This window comes from Canis lupus, chromosome 4, assembly GCF_011100685.1.
Source record: "Canis lupus familiaris isolate Mischka breed German Shepherd chromosome 4, alternate assembly UU_Cfam_GSD_1.0, whole genome shotgun sequence".
Taxonomy (NCBI): domain Eukaryota; kingdom Metazoa; phylum Chordata; class Mammalia; order Carnivora; family Canidae; genus Canis; species Canis lupus.
In genome coordinates this window covers 3,041,802-3,065,472 of record NC_049225.1, presented here as the reverse complement: position 1 = coordinate 3,065,472, position 23,671 = coordinate 3,041,802, and the positions used below count along the sequence as shown (strand labels likewise).

The 23,671-nt window shown below is 38.1% G+C and overlaps 1 protein-coding gene across 5 annotated transcripts in view; it reads left to right on the top strand.

Moving 5' to 3' along the window:
- RYR2 (ryanodine receptor 2) overlaps window positions 1–23,671 on the top strand; it is a 726,942-nt gene that overhangs the window by 405,191 nt on the left and 298,080 nt on the right. For all 5 annotated transcript variants that reach the window (XM_038533815.1, XM_038533818.1, XM_038533817.1 and 2 more), the window contains 7 exons: window positions 1,205–1,323; window positions 1,672–1,805; window positions 3,450–3,691; window positions 8,687–8,879; window positions 10,986–11,202; window positions 12,956–13,060; window positions 14,537–14,640. In XM_038533815.1, the coding sequence (XP_038389743.1) occupies window positions 1,205–1,323; window positions 1,672–1,805; window positions 3,450–3,691; window positions 8,687–8,879; window positions 10,986–11,202; window positions 12,956–13,060; window positions 14,537–14,640 (1,114 nt within the window). The remainder of the gene's footprint in view (window positions 1–1,204; window positions 1,324–1,671; window positions 1,806–3,449; window positions 3,692–8,686; window positions 8,880–10,985; window positions 11,203–12,955; window positions 13,061–14,536; window positions 14,641–23,671) is intronic.

The window sequence follows — 23,671 nt, the reverse complement described above, 5'->3', positions numbered from 1 at the left end:
GAAGCATTCAGTTTAAGTACCCTTATATAAACATCTTTATCCATTAGGCTGTTGTACTATTTTCTGCTATCTTGGATATTTAATTGGTATGGATTGTTGGAACACAGCAGTTGATTTCATCTTACACCAAAAATTAACCCATCCTTTTGAGTATATTTTATTTTTTAACTGAATGTACATTCATACTTCACCAAATTAAGTCATTAGTAAAGAAATTAGTGTTGATAGCCCTCGTCCTATAATGGATTGGGATTTGAATCAAGTATAGATTGTGGCTTCCACTTTCTGCTGTTTGTAAGCCGGACCACTTTTCCAAGAAAGTGAACCCCACTGGAGACATTCCCTTTTCTGGGAATTTACCTCTGGCCTTTTATGATACTTTGTAGATCTCAGAGATCACATTTTCTGAGTGTTATATCTAATTGCTACAAGTGGTCTGCACTCTAATTAGTGACAAAGGAAGCTTGCTTGGAAACAATGAATACATATGTACATGTTCAGCTTTCCAAGTTTACACTAAAAATTCTGATGATGAAAGTTATTTTCTCTCTCTTAAGCTTTAAAATAAAAAGGGTATATTCCATTTTACCTTCTCTGATGGTTAATTCTTTGAAATTTCACCATTCTTCATCAGGTTTTGTGTTACATATTTCTATGTATTTTTGTATTATTTTGTATATTTCTCTTGTTCCACAAACTAAGAAACATTTTCTACCATTTACCTCCAGGAGAATGTAATGATCTTTATGGCTTAGAGTGCATCATTTTAGGGTTGTACTTTTAATGCTGAGAATCTTCATTAGCTTGTCCTAATCTACTACCTACCTGTCTTGTACCATACTTGCTCTGTACTGTGGACACTGCAGGTATGGATTCCATTCAAGACTTCACTCAACCTTATAACATCCTAACTTTCCTGTCTGGAAAATGGTCATGAATGTATCTTCTGAGGCTAGAGTTAAGATTGCTTTCTTTCATACTCTCCAGGCAGAGTCTCCCGCTTCCTCTGCTAACACTAAACGAGGACTTCATCGTCTTTAGTTATCAGTCCTCTGTCACAAACATCACCTGCCCCCTATCACAGTGCCCTGTGACAAACATACTGAGCACATAATTACATGTTGACATGAAGGAACACATAGAGAAAAAGAAAGACACTGATCATTGTAGACTCTTTAATCATATTTTCTTTCTTTATCTTTAGGGATTCTTGAAGTTTTACACTGTGTGTTAGTAGAAAGTCCGGAAGCTCTAAATATTATCAAGGAAGGACACATTAAATCCATAATCTCACTTTTAGACAAGCATGGAAGAAACCACAAGGTAAGGGAATGAATTTATTGCCTTGAATGAATTCTGGAATAATCTTAAATATATTTTTAAAATAAGATAACTTAGAAAAATAACCTTTAAAAGTTGTGTCAAATGTGTTATGAGTGTTTTTCACTTCTTAATTACAATCAGATAATATTGTTTAGAGCTTATTTTTTAGCGCCATTGAGACACTGAGCAATTCTCAGTTTGTATGTAAGAGAAACTTGTAAAATATGTGAACTCATGGCTATTGTGTTCAAATGGCTGGGTTACAGGGAATGTGTCTTCATTGAAAAATGCTGGGATACTCAAATCTGAATAAGAGAGTTCGTTGGCTGAAATGATTTCTCTTTTCAGGTTCTGGATGTCTTGTGCTCTCTCTGTGTCTGCCATGGAGTAGCAGTGCGTTCTAACCAGCACCTCATCTGTGACAATCTGCTGCCAGGAAGAGATCTCCTATTACAGACGCGCCTTGTAAACCACGTCAGCAGGTAGATTCAGATAATCACCAAATAGGTGGCATAACAGGAATTCATGTCCTAGCTCTGTAGCTAAGACATCGTGTGGTCTTTTTGATTTATTAAGATATTTTACATATTTCCCTTCTGTCAGTCAGATGGGATGCTAATAACAATAGGTGAACCAAGAAGAATGTGCATTTATCATAAGGCTTTAAGCTTTCATATTTACATTCATATGATCACTGATCATCTTCAGGAGCAGGCTGACAAATTATACTGAGATATAGTTGTATATAAATATGTTTTGAGCTTTCTTAGAATATAAGTAAAAATGCTACCCTTCAATGCCAACTTCAAAGTGGTTACTATGTATAATAAAAAGTTGAATTGGAATGTCTAAAATATAATAAATTCCATAAAAAAATAAAACTACATTTTTGGTTGGATGTCCCTAGGTATCAGACATTCCCTGAATACTGTTTGCCAGTCACTATTCTATACACTTTGCATGTGCTCTACACTGGGTAGAATTACACTGGACTGGGTTCAACTAGTCCAACGAAGTACTATTATACACATTTTATAGGTTAAAATGTTGGACTGGAAATGGAACTCAAATCTAACACCAGAGACTGAGCCCTTAAATGGCAAGCCAAGTTGCCTTCCTTATACCAAATAGTATAATAAAAATAATAATGCAGTTTATAATTAAAATATTTAATGTGATAGTAATAATTTTGATATACATCTAGCAGCTATCCAGGAAGTATTCTCCACCTTACCCTGTTTTTTTTTTTTTTTTTTTTTTTAAGATTTTATTTATTTACTCATGAGAGACAGAGAGAGAGGCAGAGGGAGAAGCAGGCTCCCTACGAGGTGGCGGGGGGAGGGAGATGGGCAATGCAGGACTCAATCCCAGGACCCTGAGATCACAACTTGAGCCAAAGGCAGATGTTCAACTGCTGAGCCACTGACGTGCCCCCCTTACCCTGTCTTAAACAAAATGTAGGGTTTGGTGTATATTCCTATATTGTAGTTTTTACAGGATTGATTTAAGACTTCCCGAATGGCTGTGTATATCAGATGTACTGTTCTTGAGTGATATTTCCTGAGACTGTCACTAATACTTAGCATTAACGCTGAGTCTAAATCTCTTATAAATGGAATTAAATACAACTACCTAGAAATTCTTCTGCCCTCAGAGAGGCATAGAGGACAGCAAAGCTGCTTATCACCTAGGTTCCTTTACCAATAAATATGGCTCTTCAGCCTTGTACCCTACCTGACCACAGCTTAGTTAGGAAAGTGTCTGCATGTTCTGAATTAATAATAACTCGATGAATTCTAAGGACCTGTTATACTGAATATCTCACCTTAAACATAATCAATGGTATAAAATATGCTGAAGAGAAATTTGGAAAAAATAATCTTAGACCCCTGGGGTACATGGCCAAGTAATCTGAAAAGCAGACACCCATCACGGAACCTTAACTGTAAGCTGGTTAGCACTGCCTACCACCTCAGTGATTTAATAATTTTTCAATAGTGAAATAAAATGTAGAGTTAATATGTTGCATTTCAGAGAGGCAAGGGCCAGTGTTCAAAATAGATGTAAATGGATACAGCAGGAGGTTTGTCCATAATTTCTCATGTGCTCTTCCTGTCTCTTTAAAGCATGAGACCCAATATTTTTCTGGGCGTCAGTGAAGGGTCCGCCCAGTATAAGAAGTGGTACTATGAGCTGATGGTGGACCACACGGAGCCATTTGTGACTGCTGAAGCCACGCACCTGCGGGTGGGCTGGGCTTCCACCGAAGGATACTCTCCCTACCCCGGAGGCGGTGAGGAGTGGGGTGGAAATGGAGTCGGAGATGATCTCTTTTCCTACGGATTCGATGGCCTTCACCTCTGGTCAGGTCAGCAACCATCCGCCTCCTCCCCCGTGTGCACGAAGGAAATCTGTTGCCCTTGCTCTGTGTTTCCAAAAGCTATCTATACTGCATATAATCAGATACATTTATTCTTCAGAAGTTTATCATGGAAACTATAAGTGAGAATGTTAAAGTAAAAAAGCAGAATTTCACTAGGGGTAAAACAAAACTCTTAATATAGTACATTTCCAAAAAACTGTATTGTTGGTAAACAGTATGTTCAAAAAGTGGCATTTTGATTCATGAATCAGTTGCAAAGAAACAAAAAACAAATGAGAACCAAAATTCATGTTTCCTACTTGCTTAAAGAGGTATGTGCAAAGCTTTAGCTTCTAACCTAAAAAAGAACCAAAAAGCAGATTCTGGAAAATAATTGGAGTAAATATGTTAAGTCACACCTCCTGGTCATAATGTAATGTTGGGAATCAGCCATTTGTAGCATGTACTATGGATTCACATTTTAATGAGATGACACTTTGTGTGGAACTGTTTAAAATAAATATACAGTTTATTTCACCAGGTGTTAACCTGAACTTTGATAGTTGAATAAATATTAAAAATTAGGAATAGATATAAAATCATATCTATATATCAAATTTACATATAACAAATCCATTTCTCTGGTTTATTAGGAGGTGCATTTTGGTTGGCTCTATTCAAAAGTTTAGTTCTTCATTATAGAGCTATTTCTTTGTGGAATTCATCTGGATTCTGAAGACATATGCTTGTGTTTAGAATACAAACTGCATTTAGAATATAGTTCTCATAATATTTTGTAACCTATTTAGCATAGAGAAAATATAGCTAAGTCACCTTACAAATAAAAAGCTGAAGTTTGTCTCTGAGGAGGTACAAGTGATATTCATTTATGAATGGTTTAGAGGTCTAGTAAGTTATAGAAATTTTATAAGTGAAATTGAATTAAATCTGAGTTTATGGTAATGGGTTTATAAATAAAAGTACTTTATGTCATTGTATTTTATCATTAATATTTACTGAATTTTTCTTTATTCAGTGGCCATAGCTCAGTAGTTGGGAAGAGATGAAGCTCTGTTTTGGATATTTCCTCTCATCACAGAGGCATGTAGTTGGGGACCTGATAGTAGTATGGTGTGTTTATACATGGTGTACTGTTCTGGCCAGAATATAGTTAGAGAGCCTGTTCTCATAATACAATTTTCCTATTGACTGAACAGAGGCAAAGAGCACTAATGTCAGAAGGCCTCACAAACATAAAGTAGAGGTAATGTCTCTTTTATGATACATTTTAACTTTTACTTTTCAGTTTTACTACCTCCTCTCTTTACCTCCTAGTATGGCCCCATATGACATGGGTCCTCAGGTAGAAGAATGAAACATGTTAACTTGTTTTCCCACTACATAGAAATTAGGGAGAAGATCACTCTGTTAAAATAATGCTGAATTGTTTCCAATGATTTTAATCATACAACACCACTTGATTTTCATTTTGGCATTTAGCTTTGAAGCTTTTTCTTTCAACTCATAAAAAGAACCCCATTCTCATGGAATTGACCTGTATATACTACACTTTTTATTACAAAGTATCTGTTAAATAAAAAAATAAGAACAACAACAACAAAAATTCAGTGAATGTATGACTATATCTCAGAAAGGAGGATAGGTTGTGGAGTTAGGAGATTAGGATAAAATACTCAACTATATTTTTAAAATGACCAAAAAGTATGCACCCTTTCCTACCTGATGTTGGTAGATGTGGTCTCTCAAGCTACTGGGGTCCATCAATCAGATGACAAAAAGAAATAAGGGGCGTCCAAATTTTTTGGTAAGGAAGAAATAAAACTATTTGCAGTTGACATGATACTATATATAGAACACCTAAAAGACTCCACCAAAAAACTGCTAAAACTGATACATGAATTTGGTAAAGTAGCAGGATACAAAATCAATGTGCAGAAATATGTTGCATTTCTATACACCAGTAATGAAGCAGCAGAACAATCTCATTTACAATTGCACCAAAATCCATAAGAGACATAGGAATAAACCTAACCAAAGAAGTGAGAGATCTGTACTCTGAAATCTGTAAACCACTGATGAAAGAAATTGAAGATGACACAAAGATTGAAAATGGAAAGACATTCCATGTTCATGGATTGGAAGAGGAAATATTGTTAAAATATCTGTACTACCCAAAGCAAGCTGCATATTTAATGCAATCTCTATCAAATGCCAGCAGCACTAGAATAAAAAAAAATACTAAAATTTATATGGAACCAGAAAAGACTCCGAATTGCTAAAGCAATTTTGAAAAAGAAAAGCAAAGTTGGAAATACCACATTTCTGAACTTCAAGCTATATTACAAAGTTGTAGTAGTCAAAACAGTATGGTGCTTGCATAAAAATAGACACACAGATCAATAGAATGGAATTTAAAAACCCAGAAAGAAATCCACAGTTAGGGATCCCTGGGTGGCGCAGCGGTTTGGCGCCTGCCTTTGGCCCAGGGCGTGATCCTGGAGATCAGGGATCGAATCCCACGTCGGGCTCCCGGTGCATGGAGCTTGCTTCTCCCTCTGCCTGTGTCTCTGCCTTTCTCTCTCTCACTGTGTGCCTATCATGAATAAAAAATAAAATAAAATAAAATAAAAAAAAAAGAAATCCACAGTTATATGGTTAATTAATCTTCAATAAAGCAGGAAAGATTAGTTAATGGGCATATGAGAGTAGGAGAGTCTCTTTAACTTACAGTGTTGGGATGACTGTACAGCAACATGGAAAAGAATGAAACTGGACCACTTTCTTCTACCATACAGAAAATAAAATCAAAATGGATTAAAGACCTAAATATGAGACTTGAAACCATAAAAATACTGGAAGAGAGCACAGACAGTAATTTCTCTGACATTAGCCATAATAAATGTCTTCCTTGTTTTATATTCCTAGTCAATAGAGACAAGTCTAAATCAATTGGCTTGACTGATTTACCAAGGTTAGAGTACTAGTTGTTTAGATAATTTTCTTTACCAATCAATTGGCTTCTGACTGATTTACCAAGGTTAGAGTACTAGTTGTTTAGATAATTTTCTTGGGGTCACTCTCCTATTCTTTTTCTTTTTAATAGTTAAAGTAGTATTTAAATGTGTGATTTCTTGTATAGAGCACATTCCTCACCACTTAATGTGCTTAATTTAAGAGTGGTGGTGTTTTTTGGAATGAGAATTGGGCTCATGAGCAAAAGTTTTGCACTTTGTCTTCACTTATTCCTTCCAATTTAAACTTTGCACACAGTGTTGCTACATTCTCCCTTCTGCCAATGCAGAACTGGATTTTGGGCACCCAGGCTCCAAGTGTTTTTAAGGGGGGGCCAGAAGTGTGAAAAATCTTGGTGCTTTGGGAGCATTTAAATATGGAAGTGTGGAGGAATGTAATAGAACAGTAGGAGAGAAATATGGGTACATATTTCTAATCCAAGAGTGATAAATCAGACTGCTACTGTCTTCGTTTGTATCTAGTGATGAGGACAGGAATGTAGTTCTCATGTGGATGTCATAGGTTGGCATAAATGTGACCTGCAAATGCTTCTAAGTGGATTCAACAGTATGAATGCCACTGAAATAGTGGAGTCGAGGTTGTTCCCTAGTGGTCCTCTGTCTTAACTGTTTGTTCCAGGCATCACAAGAATTTGCCATGGAAGTTTTTAGTTCTTAACATAATAATATCCCTCAGACTGAGCAATGTATTTGGTGTATATAAATATCCGTATAAAGACATTTTTATTACCTATAGATCTTGATACAAACATGGGTTTGTATCTGACCTTTTTATGTCAGTCGCACGGCTTTTATATGATTTATTAGGAAGCCATCTTTATTATCAGGGAATTATAGAACTACTGCTTGATAATGACTTTATTGCTTGCAAATTTGAATATTGGTAAAATTAAAAATATACACATTTTAAAAAGTAGATGTGCTCTACCACTGACATTTTAGATATGCTATTGGTAAAAATTTGGGGATGCTGAAAATTTTTAAAAAGGTCTTATAAAAATGCAAATCTTGTGTCATGAAATCTATTTTTGTCTTTGCTCAAATTGAGAAATTTTGTATGCATTTGTGAGCATGTGTTTGAGAGCCTTACCTTCATGTCTTCCAGTGTGCCCACAGAGACTAATTAGCAAAGGAGTTTTGACATAGTCAAGAATGAGCATAGGCTATAGGTTGGCCAGGGCAAGAAATAACATTTATCAAATAATCATTATCATGTCTCAACTTGTATCCTGCTGTACTTAGGAAGGCCACCAAGATCTTGTGTGAAATAAACTATAAAACAAACCAATTGGCATGCATTTGCCTCTCAGCAAACAGTGCACCAATGAACACATTTTCTGTTTTCACTATTTGTATTATTTTTATTTTATAAAACAATGGAGATTTAATATTTGGAAAGGGTCCTGACATAAAAGTCCTGCTGTGTCTGAGACTTTGTGTTCTTTTAACCATTAATTTAATCATCATATCAATTCTGCAAGGTGATGGCATTTGGCTTACAAGAAATCAAGGTTTAGAGAGGTTATGTAATTTGCTGATGGTCATACAAGCAGTAGAAGGTAAAGCATCTGTTTGAACTCAAATTTCTCCCTGGAGATTTCTCTCTGACATCAGTCTATTTTCAGTCGAAGCAGATCTGTGCATCTGATGCCATCCTTGGCCAAGCAGAAGTTGCTCTGCATATCATAAGGTCTATTTTACAGTGAAGAGAGCAGCATGCCTCCTGGGGGAAAAAAAGGGCAACCGTTTTTGTATATGTGCTGCCGAAGCGAGCACTGGGCAACCGTTTTTGGACAAATAATTTAACATATGACATTAATATGCATTCAAGATTTATTCTCTTCCAGTATTATGCATTGATTTGTCACTACCTACTCAAATCTTTGCCTCTGAAGATGACTCTATGACAGGAAAAAAAATCACTTTCCATGCTGTTTTTCCTCCATAGGTTGCATTGCTCGTACTGTAAGCTCACCAAACCAGCACTTGCTGAAAACTGATGACGTCATCAGTTGCTGTTTAGATCTGAGTGCCCCAAGCATCTCATTCCGAATTAACGGACAACCTGTTCAAGGAATGTTTGAGAATTTCAACATTGATGGCCTCTTCTTTCCAGTTGTTAGTTTCTCTGCAGGAATAAAGTTAGTATTTCTATGTGTTTTGGTCTGTGTCCCTTCTGACTTCTCATACTTTCACAGAAGATTCTGCACTGTCATCACCCATGCTTTGCTAACCTTCTGCCTCACTCCTGAGCATCTGTACCCAGAGCATTTTTCTTGATCCTTGGAGAAAAAGGTAAGATTCACCCAAGGGGGCATCTGGGGAGGCCAAAAACTTTGTCCACCTGTTCTACCATTTAGACGAGGCAGTCTGGTAACTCTACCCCAAATCAGTGTCCTGAAATATTTCAAACCCATGTAAGTTTACTTATTTATTTAATAAGGGAAAATGAATAATATTACATAAGACAATACCACTTATTTCTTTATATTTCATTAATTTCCCTTTTCTTGTCATCATATTTCCCCATCCCACTCCAAGCCCCCTTATTCTACAGAAACTAAATGGGTTTTTTTGTTTGTTTGTTTATCAGGTCAAATTATCTCTTCTCTGTGTTACCTTCTATCTGTTACCCTTGTAAATTATCTGCCTGTGATCAGTTGGGTCGTGATGGTTTACTCTAACCTTTTGCTTTCTTGCTGTTAACAGATGGGAAGAGATAAATAACAATTCTTTGCAGATCTACAAAGAGAACTTTAACAAGTAGTGGTCTGTCGTGATAAGGGGCTATGCTGTCACCTATTAATATGTGTATGTAGCTACTTGACGAGAGTGGCTTCCTTATTATAATGGACCATTAAGTTATTCTGATTGTTCTTCCCATTATAACTCTCTTCATTTGAATAATTCATGGTTATAGAAACATCATATTGAAGAAAGGACAGAGAAAGCATGAAATATTAGCTATCCACACAACAATGACCTTTTTTGGCATGTTTATACAAATTACATTTCTTTATTTATTTTTCTTTTTTTAAATTTAAATTCAATTCAATTTGCCAACATATAGTAAAACACCCAGTGCTCATCCCAAGGGCCCTCCTCAGTGTCTGTCACCCAGTTACCCCAATGCCCGCCCACCTCCCCTTCAGCAACCCTTTGTTCGTTTCCCAGAGTTAGGATTCTCACATGGTTTGTCTCCCTCTCTAGTTTTTCCCACTCAGTTCCCCTTCTTTTCCTTATAATCCCTTTCATTATTTCTTATATTCCACTTATGAGTGAAACCATATGATGATTATCCTTCTCAAATGACTTACTTCACTCAGCATAATACCCTCCAGTTCCATCCATGTTGAAGCAAATGGTGGGTATTTGTCCTTTCTGGTGGCTAAGGAATATTCCATTGTATATATAGACCACATCTTCTTTATCCAATTATATTTCTTTCTATAAGCTCTGAATGTTTTAAATTTTTTGTTCACTTTTTTTGCTCTTTTTATTTTATTGGCTTATTTACTATTACTATTTTTTTGGCCTGGAAATGAAATACAAATTAGAAAAAGAATTGCAAGGAAAATGAAAATTTGATTTCACTTTTGTAAGCGGAGAGCCCATGAAATCAGTATGATTTAGCTATGTTTCATAAAACACGGTTCAATGGAACTTGGGTTAAATTTCTTTTAATTAAAGGAGTTTGGTATATAAAAGATTTTAGTAAGTCTCTTATTGAATAAGAAATAAGGTGACCTTCTTTCTTCTACAAATGAAGTATCATTTGAGTTCCCTTTAAGGAATTTTACTGGGAAGTTGGACACTGGAAAGTGACTAATTTTTCTTTTTATCAAACCTCATACAGTTCTGTAATTTTAAGAAAAGATAGATAGATGATAGATAGATAATGTCTGCTCTTTCTCTGTTGACTCTTTGGGCCCCTTGAGACATTAAGTGATCAGTTACCATTCATAGGTATTTCTCCTACAGTAGTATGATGCATATGGTTTTGCTATTTCTCCAGTGAGTGATTAGTTGTCTGATCCATTGGTGTAATGCAATCAGCTTTTCCCATGATCATGTTTTATCTTTTGTGCTTCAAGGCTCTTAGACTCTAAGATGCCCTCATTATGAGGGTAAAGTCTGGCTCCAGATAAAGTTAATTTTGGACTAATGATTTATTCCATGCATTTTGTTGATTAGGGAACTTTCTGTATACCAGAGCTATGACTGACCCTGACATGCATCCTTTTCAGGGTACGCTTTCTGCTTGGGGGGAGACATGGAGAATTTAAATTCCTCCCTCCACCTGGGTACGCTCCTTGTTATGAAGCCGTTCTGCCGAAAGAAAAGTTGAAAGTGGAGCACAGCCGAGAGTACAAGCAGGAAAGGACTTACACACGGGACCTGCTGGGCCCCACGGTTTCCCTGACTCAGGCTGCCTTCACACCAATTCCTGTGGATACCAGCCAGGTACCCAGAGCATCTGTGATGGTGGTCATTTGTACTGTCATATTGTCATACAGTCCTGAGGTACTGTGGCTTTTGGACTCTTTTAACTGCAACCCACAGGGATGCACCTGACAGTCATACAATTTATATGCATAACTGAAGAAAGTTTTGTAAAATAATGCCTACCTTCATCAGGTCCACTCCTCTATTTTGTATTCAATTCTCTTCTATTTTTTTTAAGACTGGCCTCAAGGCACTGCATTGATTTCATGATGTACTAATGTAGATCACTGAAGGTAATGCATGCTAATTTTAGGGTGCACTTTTTATATAGTGTGGACATAGACCTTTTTATTTCTTCAGGCACCTAGATACACTATTATTTTGAAACAATTTTACAGACCTTTATCTTAAGTAGAGATTGAGATCCTGGTCTCCAGAGTCAAAGTGCCTCAGGTCATTTGTCAGCATTGGGACTTGAGGAAGTAACCCTTCTTTGTCAATTGGGATGCTAAGAGTATATTTGACATAGTTAATAAATAACACATTCACATGATACTTTGCAAACAGGCACCTGAGAAATATGAGTCCTTATTCTTGCTTTTCTGTTTCATAGATGTGAGCATATCTTGACATTGACAATGAATTAAATAATTCTTGCTTTATCTTGATGTTAAGTAACTTCAATAAGGTCGGTTATTCAAAGTTTGTTTGTGAATATCTTTCTGAAGATCCAAGAGACTGCCTCTGAGGTCTAAAGTAGAATTAATACCAGGCCTCAGAAAGTTCAGTTGTTGAGCAAATACTTGTTTAGCTCCTCAAATCCTATTTTTTGTCTCATCATGCTGGCCTTATATATTATTGAGTGCTAGAAGCAAGCTTTGTTCATGGCTGAAATTCAGTGTGTGTTGTTTGCTGCAAGATGGCAGGATATGTGTGTTGCTACCAAAGTTCAGTTGTAGACATGGACTGGAATGGATGGTTGGATTATGTAGTGGGAGTACATTGAGGATTTCCTGAGACCTGGATTATCTCCACCTTTGTGGGGAAAGGAGCATTGATAGTCTGCTCCCTGAACAAACGAAAGGTGGTAGGCAGTCACCTGCTTTCTATGTGGAGACTGGATGGGGGGTGACATACTGCCAAATACCAGCAACCAACCTCTCATCTTGAAAACCATTCATATTATTTATGAAGAGGTCATTGAACTTCCTCTTGTGAATGAGAACATGTAAAGATGGTTTTAGAAGCTTATACTTGGGAACCACTAGAAGTAACACAGCAGAGTTAAGGGAAAACACAAATCACTGCAAATATTTATAGGTTTGAGGAGCCAGTGGATTATCCTTTAGTCATTGAATTGCTTTCATTCTAGCCTATGTGCAATGGCCAGGTTAGTTTAAGAACTTTGGAGTGACTTCTTTTTTTTTTTTTAAGTGATATATACTCTGGTGGTTACATCGCACATCCATGAAGGCATTGTTCTTAATGGTGACTGTCCCCAACAATGCTCTTGTTTTCCTTCTCCCCAACTTTTGTTCATAAACTCACCTGGAAATCTAAGCTGTCCCACCAGAAAGTCCCCAAATTACCTAAAAATTTTTTGGATATATCTAGTTATATTTTTACAGCTACATTAGAAGGGTTAGACTCTAGTTGTATTATTAACATCTTAATAGTTTACAATGGTTTTATTTGGTTCAGTTCACAGTGAGGACAATGAGTGTGGTTTTATTGCATTTGTTTCTGATGTGTGATTTCTTTCTTATTTTAGATTGTGTTGCCTCCTCATCTAGAGAGAATAAGAGAAAAACTGGCAGAGAATATCCATGAACTTTGGGTTATGAATAAAATAGAGCTTGGCTGGCAGTATGGTCCGGTACGTAATTTTGAAACTTATTTTCAGATCTGCTAATACATCTTTCTAAAAACATAACTTTTTTCTCACTCATCCTGCTATGTGAGGACATGAATCAGTTAGATTGGTTTTTTTCCCCCTACACATTAGTTTTTGTTCGATTTTTCTTTACAAGAGGGAATGCCATTATTAACATGTTCATTGAAGGATGGCTTGGTTGCCTAGACAATTGAAAAGCCATCATTCTTTAGGCTGAAAGTTATAGTTTTTAAATCAAGGTTAACATATACAGACACTAGGCATTTTTAAGCCACTTAGGAAAAAAAATCTCATTGAAATTCAAAGTAAAAGCTGAAAATGGAAAGAAATTAGTCATTTTAGGGGCTCCTGGATGGCTCAGTCAGTTAAGCATCTGCCTTAGGCTCAGGTCATGATCCTGGGGTCCTGGGATCAAGTCCCATGTTGGGCTCCCTGCTCAGCAAGGAATCTGCTTCTCCCTCTCCTTCCTGCTGATGCTCTCTGTCACTATCTCTGTTTCTCTTTCAAATAAATAAATAAAATCTCAAAAAAAATAAATTAGTCATTTTACTTTTCCTTTACCTGGTGCTTTACTTCCTTTAGTCTTAACTATGTGTATCAATCAGTACAGAGCCAGTGGGCAGAGGCGGTGGGTTTCATAGGTGGAAGACAGGCTGAGATATAATGCCTGAATAGATTTCCAAATTATTATTTAAAGATCTCAAGGGACACCTGGGTGGCTCAGTTGGTTAAGCATCGGAATCGTGATTTTGATCAGGTCATTATCTCAGGGTCATGGGATCGAACCCTGCATTGGGCTCTACACTTAGCAGGGAGTCTTCTGGAGATCCTCTCCCTCTGTCCCACAAACCCATGCTCCTCCCTTCTCTCTCTCTCTCAAATAAATAAGTAAGTAAAATCTTTTTAAAAAAAGTCTTAGTTTTCAGTTTGTCAATAAAGTTTAGATTAAAAAAACCCTTCCTATATAATCCATTGTATCATATACCTATTTCTTTGGTCTTACATTCTAATGCTGGGAAATAGACCATAAACCAGCAAGTGAGTATCTAGTTCTGCTTGCAGGTGGAATTTGTTAGGAAAGAAAAAATAAGAGTGTAGGGTGAGTGAGCAGATGGCCATATTGGGAAGGTGGGCAGTATAAACCTGGTGGAGAAGGTAAGATTTCAGCAAATACTGGAGGAGGCTGAGTGGGTGAGTATGTGAGTGTCAGGGTAGAGCAGGCATGGGACCTGGCACCAGGAACTGTGCTGAACAGAACAGGTGGCCCAAAAATAATGCCAGGTGGTACCACTGACCTCAAACATTAACATGCCTGAGGGCTTACAGGGCAGCTTTGCTCGGACAATGAGCTGACCCTTCCTTTTGCTTCCCCCCTTCACTTTCTGCCATGCTATTGGATTGCCATTGCTGGTGTCTGAAACAGGAGACTATTATGAGGATGTTTCTGTTCTGTTTCAGGTTAGAGATGACAATAAGAGACAACACCCCTGTCTGGTTGAGTTCTCCAAGCTGCCTGAACAAGAGCGCAATTACAACTTGCAGATGTCTCTGGAGACCCTGAAGTGAGTTTTTTAACTTGTCCTATTTTCTGATCTTCCTTACCTGAAACAAACAAGGTATCAATATAGCTTAATTCAGTAAGAATTAAATGAATTCAGTTAGAATGTTTCATAATGCACAGGTGGATTGGATCAATATTTTTTGGGAATTATACTTTGACCTTTCTATTTTATGTCTTTGCACTCTATAAAGTATTTATTGAAGAGCATTCTACGGATATTTTGGGTATTCCAGAATACAAGGGTTCTGTGATCAGGTATGGTGCTCCTCCCAGTGTGGGCCAAGGACCAGGTCTGTCACAAATTGTTATTGATTTGTGACAAGATAAGTAAAAACACTAACAAGAAGTCTTGAGAAACTTTTATACCAATTTAAGGGAGCAATTTTCTATTTTAGTGAATCTAATCTAATAATTTATAAAATGCAGGCTTATATTTTGCATGTCTTCATTTAAAATTTTTAATTTTCTCTAACAAGTTTTATTGTATTTTATCAGAGCAACAGACCACAACAGGCTGGAAATTGAAAGAAAATTGGCTCTTCATCACAGACAGTTTGAGAAATACTGCTCTAATATATTTTAAAGATGCTGAGTTAAAATAATTGTTTATTTTGCTTATGAGTTTTTCAGTCCTGAGAGTTTCTAAAATAGAACGGAATCCATTTGTAATATTTCCCTAGCTTATTTAGCCATACTATCTTGTTTGTTTGTTTGTTTCTCAGAGAGTACCTCAGGACCATTTGCCTGAGGAACACGCTTTGAGAAAAGCTACCATAGACATTTGCATGTCATCTTTAAAGGCAGATTCACTTTTCAGTGGCTCTGCCAATTGTTTTCATGAAATTTGCCACTTACCATTGCAAATGAAAGAATGGGGTGGTGAAAAATAAAGAAAGGAAAAGGATTTTAAATTTTAATATAAAAAATTTCAGAAAAGGGTACGCCTGGTTGGCTCAGTCCGTTAAGCATCCAATTCTTGATTTTGGCTCAGGTCATGATTTCACAGTCATAAGACTGAGCCCTCTGTCAGGCTCTGTGCTGGGCATGGAGCCTGCATAAGATTCTCTCCCTCTCCTGCTGTCCCTCCTCTCTCTCAAAAGGAAAGACAAGAAAAGTTAAGAAAATATTTTTGAAAAGACTATAACATTTCTTTAATTCCTTTTATATCCTTGGTGGCCTCTAAAACTAGATTTGTTCAAACAACTCACTTTAGTGCATGCTTATCTTAGGCTTATATACTTATGTCCATTTTTGTTTTAGTTTTGTTAAGAGTAAGGAGTTACTTCCCTTGAAGCAATTTTACCAAGAACTCAAAACATAAAATGTAACCACTGTGTCAAACTCTAGGTTTTGGGTTCAGGTGTATTTCTTCAAAGATGTGAGCATAATAATCATTACAGAAATTAACATATTGGGCATAGAAGTTTAGGTTCCACTAGTAATTTATTTATTTATTTATTTTTTAATTGGAGTTCAGTTTGCCAACATGTAGCATATCACCCAGTGCTCATCCAGTCAAGTACCTCCCTCAGTGCCCATCACCCAGTCACCCCAACCCCCCGCCCACCTCCCCTTCCACCACCCCTTGTTTGTTTCCCAGACTTAGGAGTCTCTCATGTTCTGTCTGATATTTCCCACTCATTTTCTCTCCTTTCCCCTTTATTCTCTTTCACTAATTTTTATATTCCCCAAATGAATGAGACCATATAATGTTTGTCCATCTCCAACTGACTTACTTCACTCAGCATAATACCCTCCAGTTCCATCCACTTTGAAGCAAATGGTGGGTATTTGTTGTTTCTAATGGCTGAGGAATATTCCATTGTATACATAAACCACATCTTCTTTATCCATTCATGTTTCAGTGGACACCGAGGCTCCTTCCACAGTTTGGCTATTGTGGATATTGCGGCTATAAACATTGGGGTGCAGGTGTCCTGCTGCTTCACTGCTTCTGTATCTTTGGGGTAAATCTCCAGCAGTGCAATTGCTGGGTCGTAGGGCAGGTCTATTTCTAACTCTTTGAGAAATCTCCACATGGTATTCCAGAGTGGTTGTACCAGTTCACATCCCACCAACAGTACAAAGGGTTCCCCTTTCTCCCATCCTCTCTGACATTTGTTGTTTCCTGTCTTGTTAATTTTCCCCATTCTCACTGGTGTGAGGTGGTATCTCATTGTGGTTTTGATGTGTATTTCCCTGATGGCAAGTGATGCAGAGCATTTTCTCATGTGCTTGTTGGCCATGTCTATGTCTTCCTCTGTGAGATTTCTGTTCATGTCTTTTGCCCATTTCATGATTGGATTGTTTGTTTCTTTGCTGTTGAGTTTAATAAGTTCTTTATAGATCTTGAATACTAGCCCTTTATCTGATACGTCATTTGCAAATATCTTCTCCCATTTTGGATTACATCTCATTTAATTGATTTTTAATTTTGGCCTGATTAGATCTAAATTCTGCAGTCATGAAGTCTCTTGAATCCTTTATGCTTTTTTCCAGAGCCACCAGTAGCTTTATAATTGTGCTTCTGAATTGGCTTTCTGACATCGAATTGTAATCCAAATTCTGTAACTCTGTGGGAGAGCATACTATTTCTGATTCTTTCTTTTGTGGTGAGTTCTTCTTTCTAATCATTTTGCTCAATGTAGAGTGGCTAAAAACAATTTGTACTGGAAAAGGAAGGAAAGAAAAGAGAAAAAATAAGGGAAAAAACAGAAACAAACAAACAAAAAAACAAAGAACAAAAAACAAAGCCAAAAAGAAAACAAGGAGGGGTGCCCTCTGGTTCTATATAATATAAATCCCTCTACTTTCCCTGGAGCTTCCCAGCACTGCTGGGTCAAGAACTTGCTCTTCCCCTGTCCTTCCAGCTGGTCTTCTGGGGGTGTGGCCTGCTGTGCTGATTCTCAGTTGTGTGCACCTGAGGAGATGCCCTGCCCCCTGTCAGGTGCACGGCTCAGTGGGAGCTCTTTATCCTGTGAAGCCCCTGTTCCCTGTTGGCCCATACCCTCCCAGGCACAGGGTGACACAAGGAGGAATAACCACACTGGCGGCGGCCAGCCTTCCAGCCCTGGAGTCAGCTCCCAAAATAACTACTGCAGATCCCAGTACACACTGGCCTGGATGCTCCTGGGGGCAGCGGCGTTGATCTGCACAGCTCTGGGCCATCTGGCAGCAGGAGCATCCTCACTGTCCTGGGCCATCCCCGCCTCCGTCTGTCCTGGAGGGAATGCAGGATCCTGGGCTGTGTCCCTCAGCTCCCTGGGATCTGGGGCCTGAGCCGCTGGAATCACACTCCTGGGGCCACGCAGCCGCCCTCTGCCATCTGAGCTGCTCCCGAGGCCTCTACTAGTAATTTAAAAGGAAATGGAAATATATACAAATCAAGTAAATTAAGAACCTCCCAGAGATAAAAATTGACAGAGCTTGCCTGTGATGAAGGATGTATAACACATGACTATGACCTGTGTACCTTGTATTTGGGATCCTGTCCTCCTTTGTATTCTTGATGAAAGGCTTGTACATTTCAATAAGTAATTCATAGCAGTTCACCATTTGCCTCACCTTTTACCACAAAATGTTTTATTGAAAGGTCGTGGTCTAAGATAATTTAGTTAAATTTGCAGTACATTCCCTATAATTTTAGTAATTGACAACTAAGCCAGCTATTGCAAAGGACAAATCCTAGGAAGCAGTGAAGTGGAGAAATCTCTGTATTTGCATTTAGTGTGCTGAGCCTGAGTTCATGTAATCTGATCTCATTCCTAAGAGGGCTTGTGGCTGGTTTGATTAATCATCACATTGCATGGACCTTGGTGCTGTTGTCCACAGTAAATGCTAATGACCTTTCTCATGAGCCAATCCTCAATATTTTATGGTTTTACAATGAGCTGATTTAACCTATTTCTTTAAAATTTAACATAGAGCAGGGAGAGCGCCTACATCTCCAAAATTCACTCTTAGCCCAGTCTCGGTAATTGAGAGTAAGTGCGGTGGTTTCTTTCTGTATTTCCTTTAGGCCTTTGTTCAGGTGGTAGCCCCCAGAGCAGAGTAGGTAAGAACACAGGGTCCGTTGTTGGATACTGTGGGTTCAAGGATTTGCTGCTCCCTAGGGAATCTTAGATTTTTTAGACCTTAGATTTTCTTCCATTGGTAAAACGGGGGTCATACTGCATCTTCTTCGTGGATTTGTTGTGGGGACTAAATCATATGACACTGATCAAGTTTTGGGCACCATATGTCTGACACACTCCATAAAAATATCAGGGGAAGGATTAACAACTTCCTTCATTTGGATTCTGAAGAGTGCCAAGTAACAATCAAAAGTTTACTCCAGAATATCCCTTGTTTTGAAGGATGATTTCATGTGGATGTGAATTTAAGGTGCTCTTTTAGTGATTTTTCTTTTTTTTTGTCGTGTAAATTGTTGACAGAGATAGCTTCAGATTTTCTGGTCATCTATGTGTTAGAGTCCTGCAAATTTCTGGCACCCTCTCTCAGGACAACAGAGTGTCTATAAGCATGCCTGTCAGCCCTGTCCCCAACTTTGGTGACCAGTGTCACTAAAAGTTTAATTTCTGCTTTACTTACAGTATTTTCTGAATTCAGGAACTTAATTTTTTCATAAATGACCTATGTTTAGGAAATGAATGTTAGAATGGTTTTTAATTAATATCTTGTATACTTTCATAGAATCTTTCTTTGGAAGTTAACAAAAATGCAACAAAACTAGAACAATATTGTTCTTCTGGTCAAGTAGGTTTTTTTTTTTTTCCTTAAAATTGTTTTTGGGAGTTACAATGTATTTGTGTACATATGTAGGGGAAGGGATAGGAGGATTAAGGACACGAGGACACCAAGGATAGCAGTAGGGAAGGGAGAAACATAGTTAAGAGAAGAGGCATGATTTTTGTCTAAAAGAGCAGGTTTTCCTCCTACCTTTGTACCTGGTTTTTTTTTTTTTTTTTTTTCCAGTCTCTTGATGGCAACAGTTTGCCCAGTCTCTGTTATGATTCATGATTTTCAGTCCTGGGCTCACTCTTTCTGTTGCAAAGTCGCTAGGTATTCTTATCACACCCACAACTTAAGTTCCACACAGTGCTGACAACTCCCTGAAGGTACATCTTTACTGCAGACACCTGCTCTGTGTGTATCTCGTTTCTCAAATGGCATTCTCTCTGGATGTGTCCAAGGTACCTTGACATTAGCTTTCCATTCATCTCCTGTGAATGGCGTCTCCATTCATCCTGCTACACGGGCCAGACATCTGGGAGTTATCCTGGACTCTTTCTTTTGTTTGATCCCTGCATCCACCCCATCACCAGGTCTAGCCCATCACTGGGTCCTCCTCCATGTATCTTCAGTCTCTCCCCTACCCCCATTTCCATAGTATTCCTCTTGGTCTGAGCCACCATCATGTGTCACCTAGATTGCCATGAGAATCTTCTCACTGGTCCCCCCACACATTGCATTCTTCTGGTTCTTTCTGTGCACAGCCAGAGCTTATGCACCTGCACGTGAACATTCATACACATGGTGCTTGGAACTCTTCAGTGGCTTCAGTGGCACTCACTGCATGAACCCTTTGCAACTCCTGCCATTGTTCACTATGTTCCAGCCCCCATGATCTCTTCTTCTAATGACTCAGAATTTTTATTGCCTCATATATACTATTCTTTTAGCATGAAAAGTTCTTTGCCTTATTTTTAGATGGGCGCTTTCTTACTCTTTTTCTTTCTAATTTTTTATTTATTTATGATAGTCACAGAGAGAGAGAGAGAGAGAGAGAGAGGCAGACATAGGCAGAGGGAGAAGCAGGCTCCATGCACCGGGAGCCTGACGTGGGATTCGATCCCGGGTCTCCAGGATCGCGCCCTGGGCCAAAGGCAGGCGCCAAACCACTGCGCCACCCAGGGATCCTGCTTTCTTACTCTTAACTCATGTTTCTGCTTAAATGTACTTCTTCTATGAGACCCTCTTCTACCCCCTACTCCCTTTCTCTTATAACACCGTGATATTTTTTATAACTCTCACCACAATTTTTAATATTACTCTCTGGGGTCATTTAATATTTGCTTTTCTTATTACAGTGTAAGCTACATGAAGATGAGGGCCATGGTTTTATTTTTTTTAACTTCTTATCCTATACCTACTTTTAGCAGAGTATCCAGCACATAACATTGACTCTGTTGCCAATTTCCTTGGCAAGTGTACCTCAAACATTGTGATTTTTTTTTGATCTCCTCCAATTTTTGCCCCTAAGTCATTTTAAAAGTATTCTTCTTCTTAAATTGAAGATGCCCCATATAATACACCAGATATCTCAGAGTCATCCTTAATACTTCCCCACCCCCCACGACCCCCATCCCTTGCCGAGGGCTTTCTAATCATCTTTTAATCCATCCACTTCTTTTCTTCCATCTCTAATGGTGCTGTGACCACCCCAGTACTTCCAACACCACTGGGTGTACTCTACCACTTGAACCTAAACTGCCATTATTCCTCACCTGAAACTAGAATACCATCCCCACAGATCCAAGTGAAATCTATCCTTTCTCCTTTCTTATCCATTCTGACTTTGTCACCAGCTGATCTTTTCCAAACTCTTAGGTTTCCATGTCTTCTCTCAATTTAAATTCTTTTAGCAGCTTTCCACCAATCTTAAGATAAAGTAAGTTTCTGAATTTTCCTGAAGGTCCTGCAAAAATCTGGCTTCCCGTCTCACCAGTTTCATCACATGGGAGGGCCACTCTCTTTTTCTTGCTTTTAATCACACTAGTCTTTTTGAACTCACCTGTTCACATGTTTCTTTGTACCGCAGGGCCTTCTCTATGTCCATTCCTGGGATGACGCCCCCGCCCCGCCCATGCCCTGTTCTCATCCTGTACATCTCAGACCACTCCCTTGGGAAACATTTGCTGAGCTCCTTGACTCAGTAAGACACTCACCCCTTCTGTATCTCTTAGCATAAGAACTTCCTTTCCTGATTTGTGGAATTCCAGCATGACCTCTCTACTCCACCAGACCCCTACGTTTCCTATGGGCATCTCATTTGTCTACCGTTTTTCAAACTTTACTCAGAGCTTGGTAAATGTTCATTGAATGAATGAAGTGATGAATAAGCAATATAGCTCAGTCTCTTACATACCAGATACTTATCATCTGCTGGGTGCCTCATGTTCTCTCTGTAGCTTTACACCAGTCTTTTCACTCTATTTTCTGTGGCTGTATACTTTAAAGTATTATAGTGCCACATGAACCAATTTTTGCTGCTTAATTTAGTAGCACTTGCCAGAATCAAGACAGAAAATCTACACTCAGCCACTCCTTTTTTTGATTCTTTATTCTGTTTTTCTCTGCCATGGACCAGAGCAGCTAGCCTCTGCCTAGGCTTCATAGCAAACCCTTTGTAGTATGTTCCTCTCTTCCCAGTCTTCAGCTTTGTAAAAATTTTTAAACATGTGAGTTAAACAACATTAAATCAAGTGGTTTTAGTACAGATAATAGAATTATATAGAGAACAAAGAATTTTTGTTCAAAGAACTTGTGGTGGTTAATAATTTAACTAAATAGATTTTTTAAATGATCTATTGCTCTCATTTTAAAACCTCCTTGGGCTAAGCATAGAGTTTTTAGATACAAAACCAAAAACATGATCTATCGAAGAAGATAAAATCAATATATTGGATTTTATCAAAAGCAAAATCTTTTGCATTGCAGAAGAAACTATGAAGGAAATTTCAAAGAAATAAAGCACAGACTGGGAGAAAACATTTATATACCATATAAATCATATCATATATTATATTTGTAGAATTTGTAGAAAATCATGCAAATCCTGATAAAGAACTTGTATCCAGAATATAGAAAGAACTCTTAGGAGGGCAGCCCCGGTGGCGCAGTGGTTTAGTGCTGCCTGCAACCCAGGGCGTGATCCTGGAGACCGGGGATTGAGTCCCATGTCAGGCTCTCTGTGTGGTGCCTGCTTCTCCCTCTGCCTGTGTCTCTGCCTCTCTCTCTCTCTCTCTCTCTGTCTCTATGAATAAATAAAATAAAATCTTTAAAATAAATAAATTAATTAATAAAAAAAAACAACTCTTATGACTCAAAAATAAGAGGACATAGCCCAACTATAAAATGGGCAAAGCACTTGAGTGTTTATTTTACCAAAATAGATATATGAACTGCTAAGAAGCACATTAAAAGATACTTAACATTGGAGCACCTGGGTGGCTCAGTGGATGAGCATCTGTCTTCAGCTCAGGTCGTGATCCTGGAGTCCTGGGATTGAATTCTGTATCGGGCTCCCTGTATGGAGCCTGCTTCTCCCTCTGCCTGTGTCTCTGCCTCTCTCTCTCTCTCTCTCTCTCTCTGTGACTATCATAAATAAATAAAAAAAATAAAAAATAAATAAATAAATAAATAAAAAATAAAAAAGACGGACATACTAAGTGTCAGTGCAGATTCAGGAAAGCTAAAACATACATGTATTCATGGTGGGAGTGTAAAAAGTGTTCTGCCACTTTAGAAAAAAATACAACAGTTTCTTAAAATGTTAAACACAAATTTACCGAACAACCTAGCAAGTCTACTGCAAATCCAACCAAGAGAAATGAAAGCATATATCCATGCAAAGACGTGTGTATGAAGGTTTATAGAATTATGTTCATAGAAGCATCATATGTAAGAGCCAAAAGCTTGAAACCATGCAGTTGTGCATAAATTGATGAATGGATAGCAGAATGTGACATGGCCATCCAATAGGATACTTTTCAATAATAAAAGGAAATAGAGATCCCTGGGTGGCGCAGTGGTTTGGCGCCTGCCTTTGGCCCAGGGCGCAATCCTGGAGACCTGGGATCGAATCCCACGTCGGGCTCCCGGTGCATGGAGCCTGCTTCTCCCTCTGCCTGTGTCTCTGCCTCTCTCTCTCTGTGTGTGTGACTATCATAAATAAATAAAAATTTAAAAAAATCTTTAAAAAAAATAAATAAAATAAAAATAAAAGGAAATAAATTACTGATATGCATATA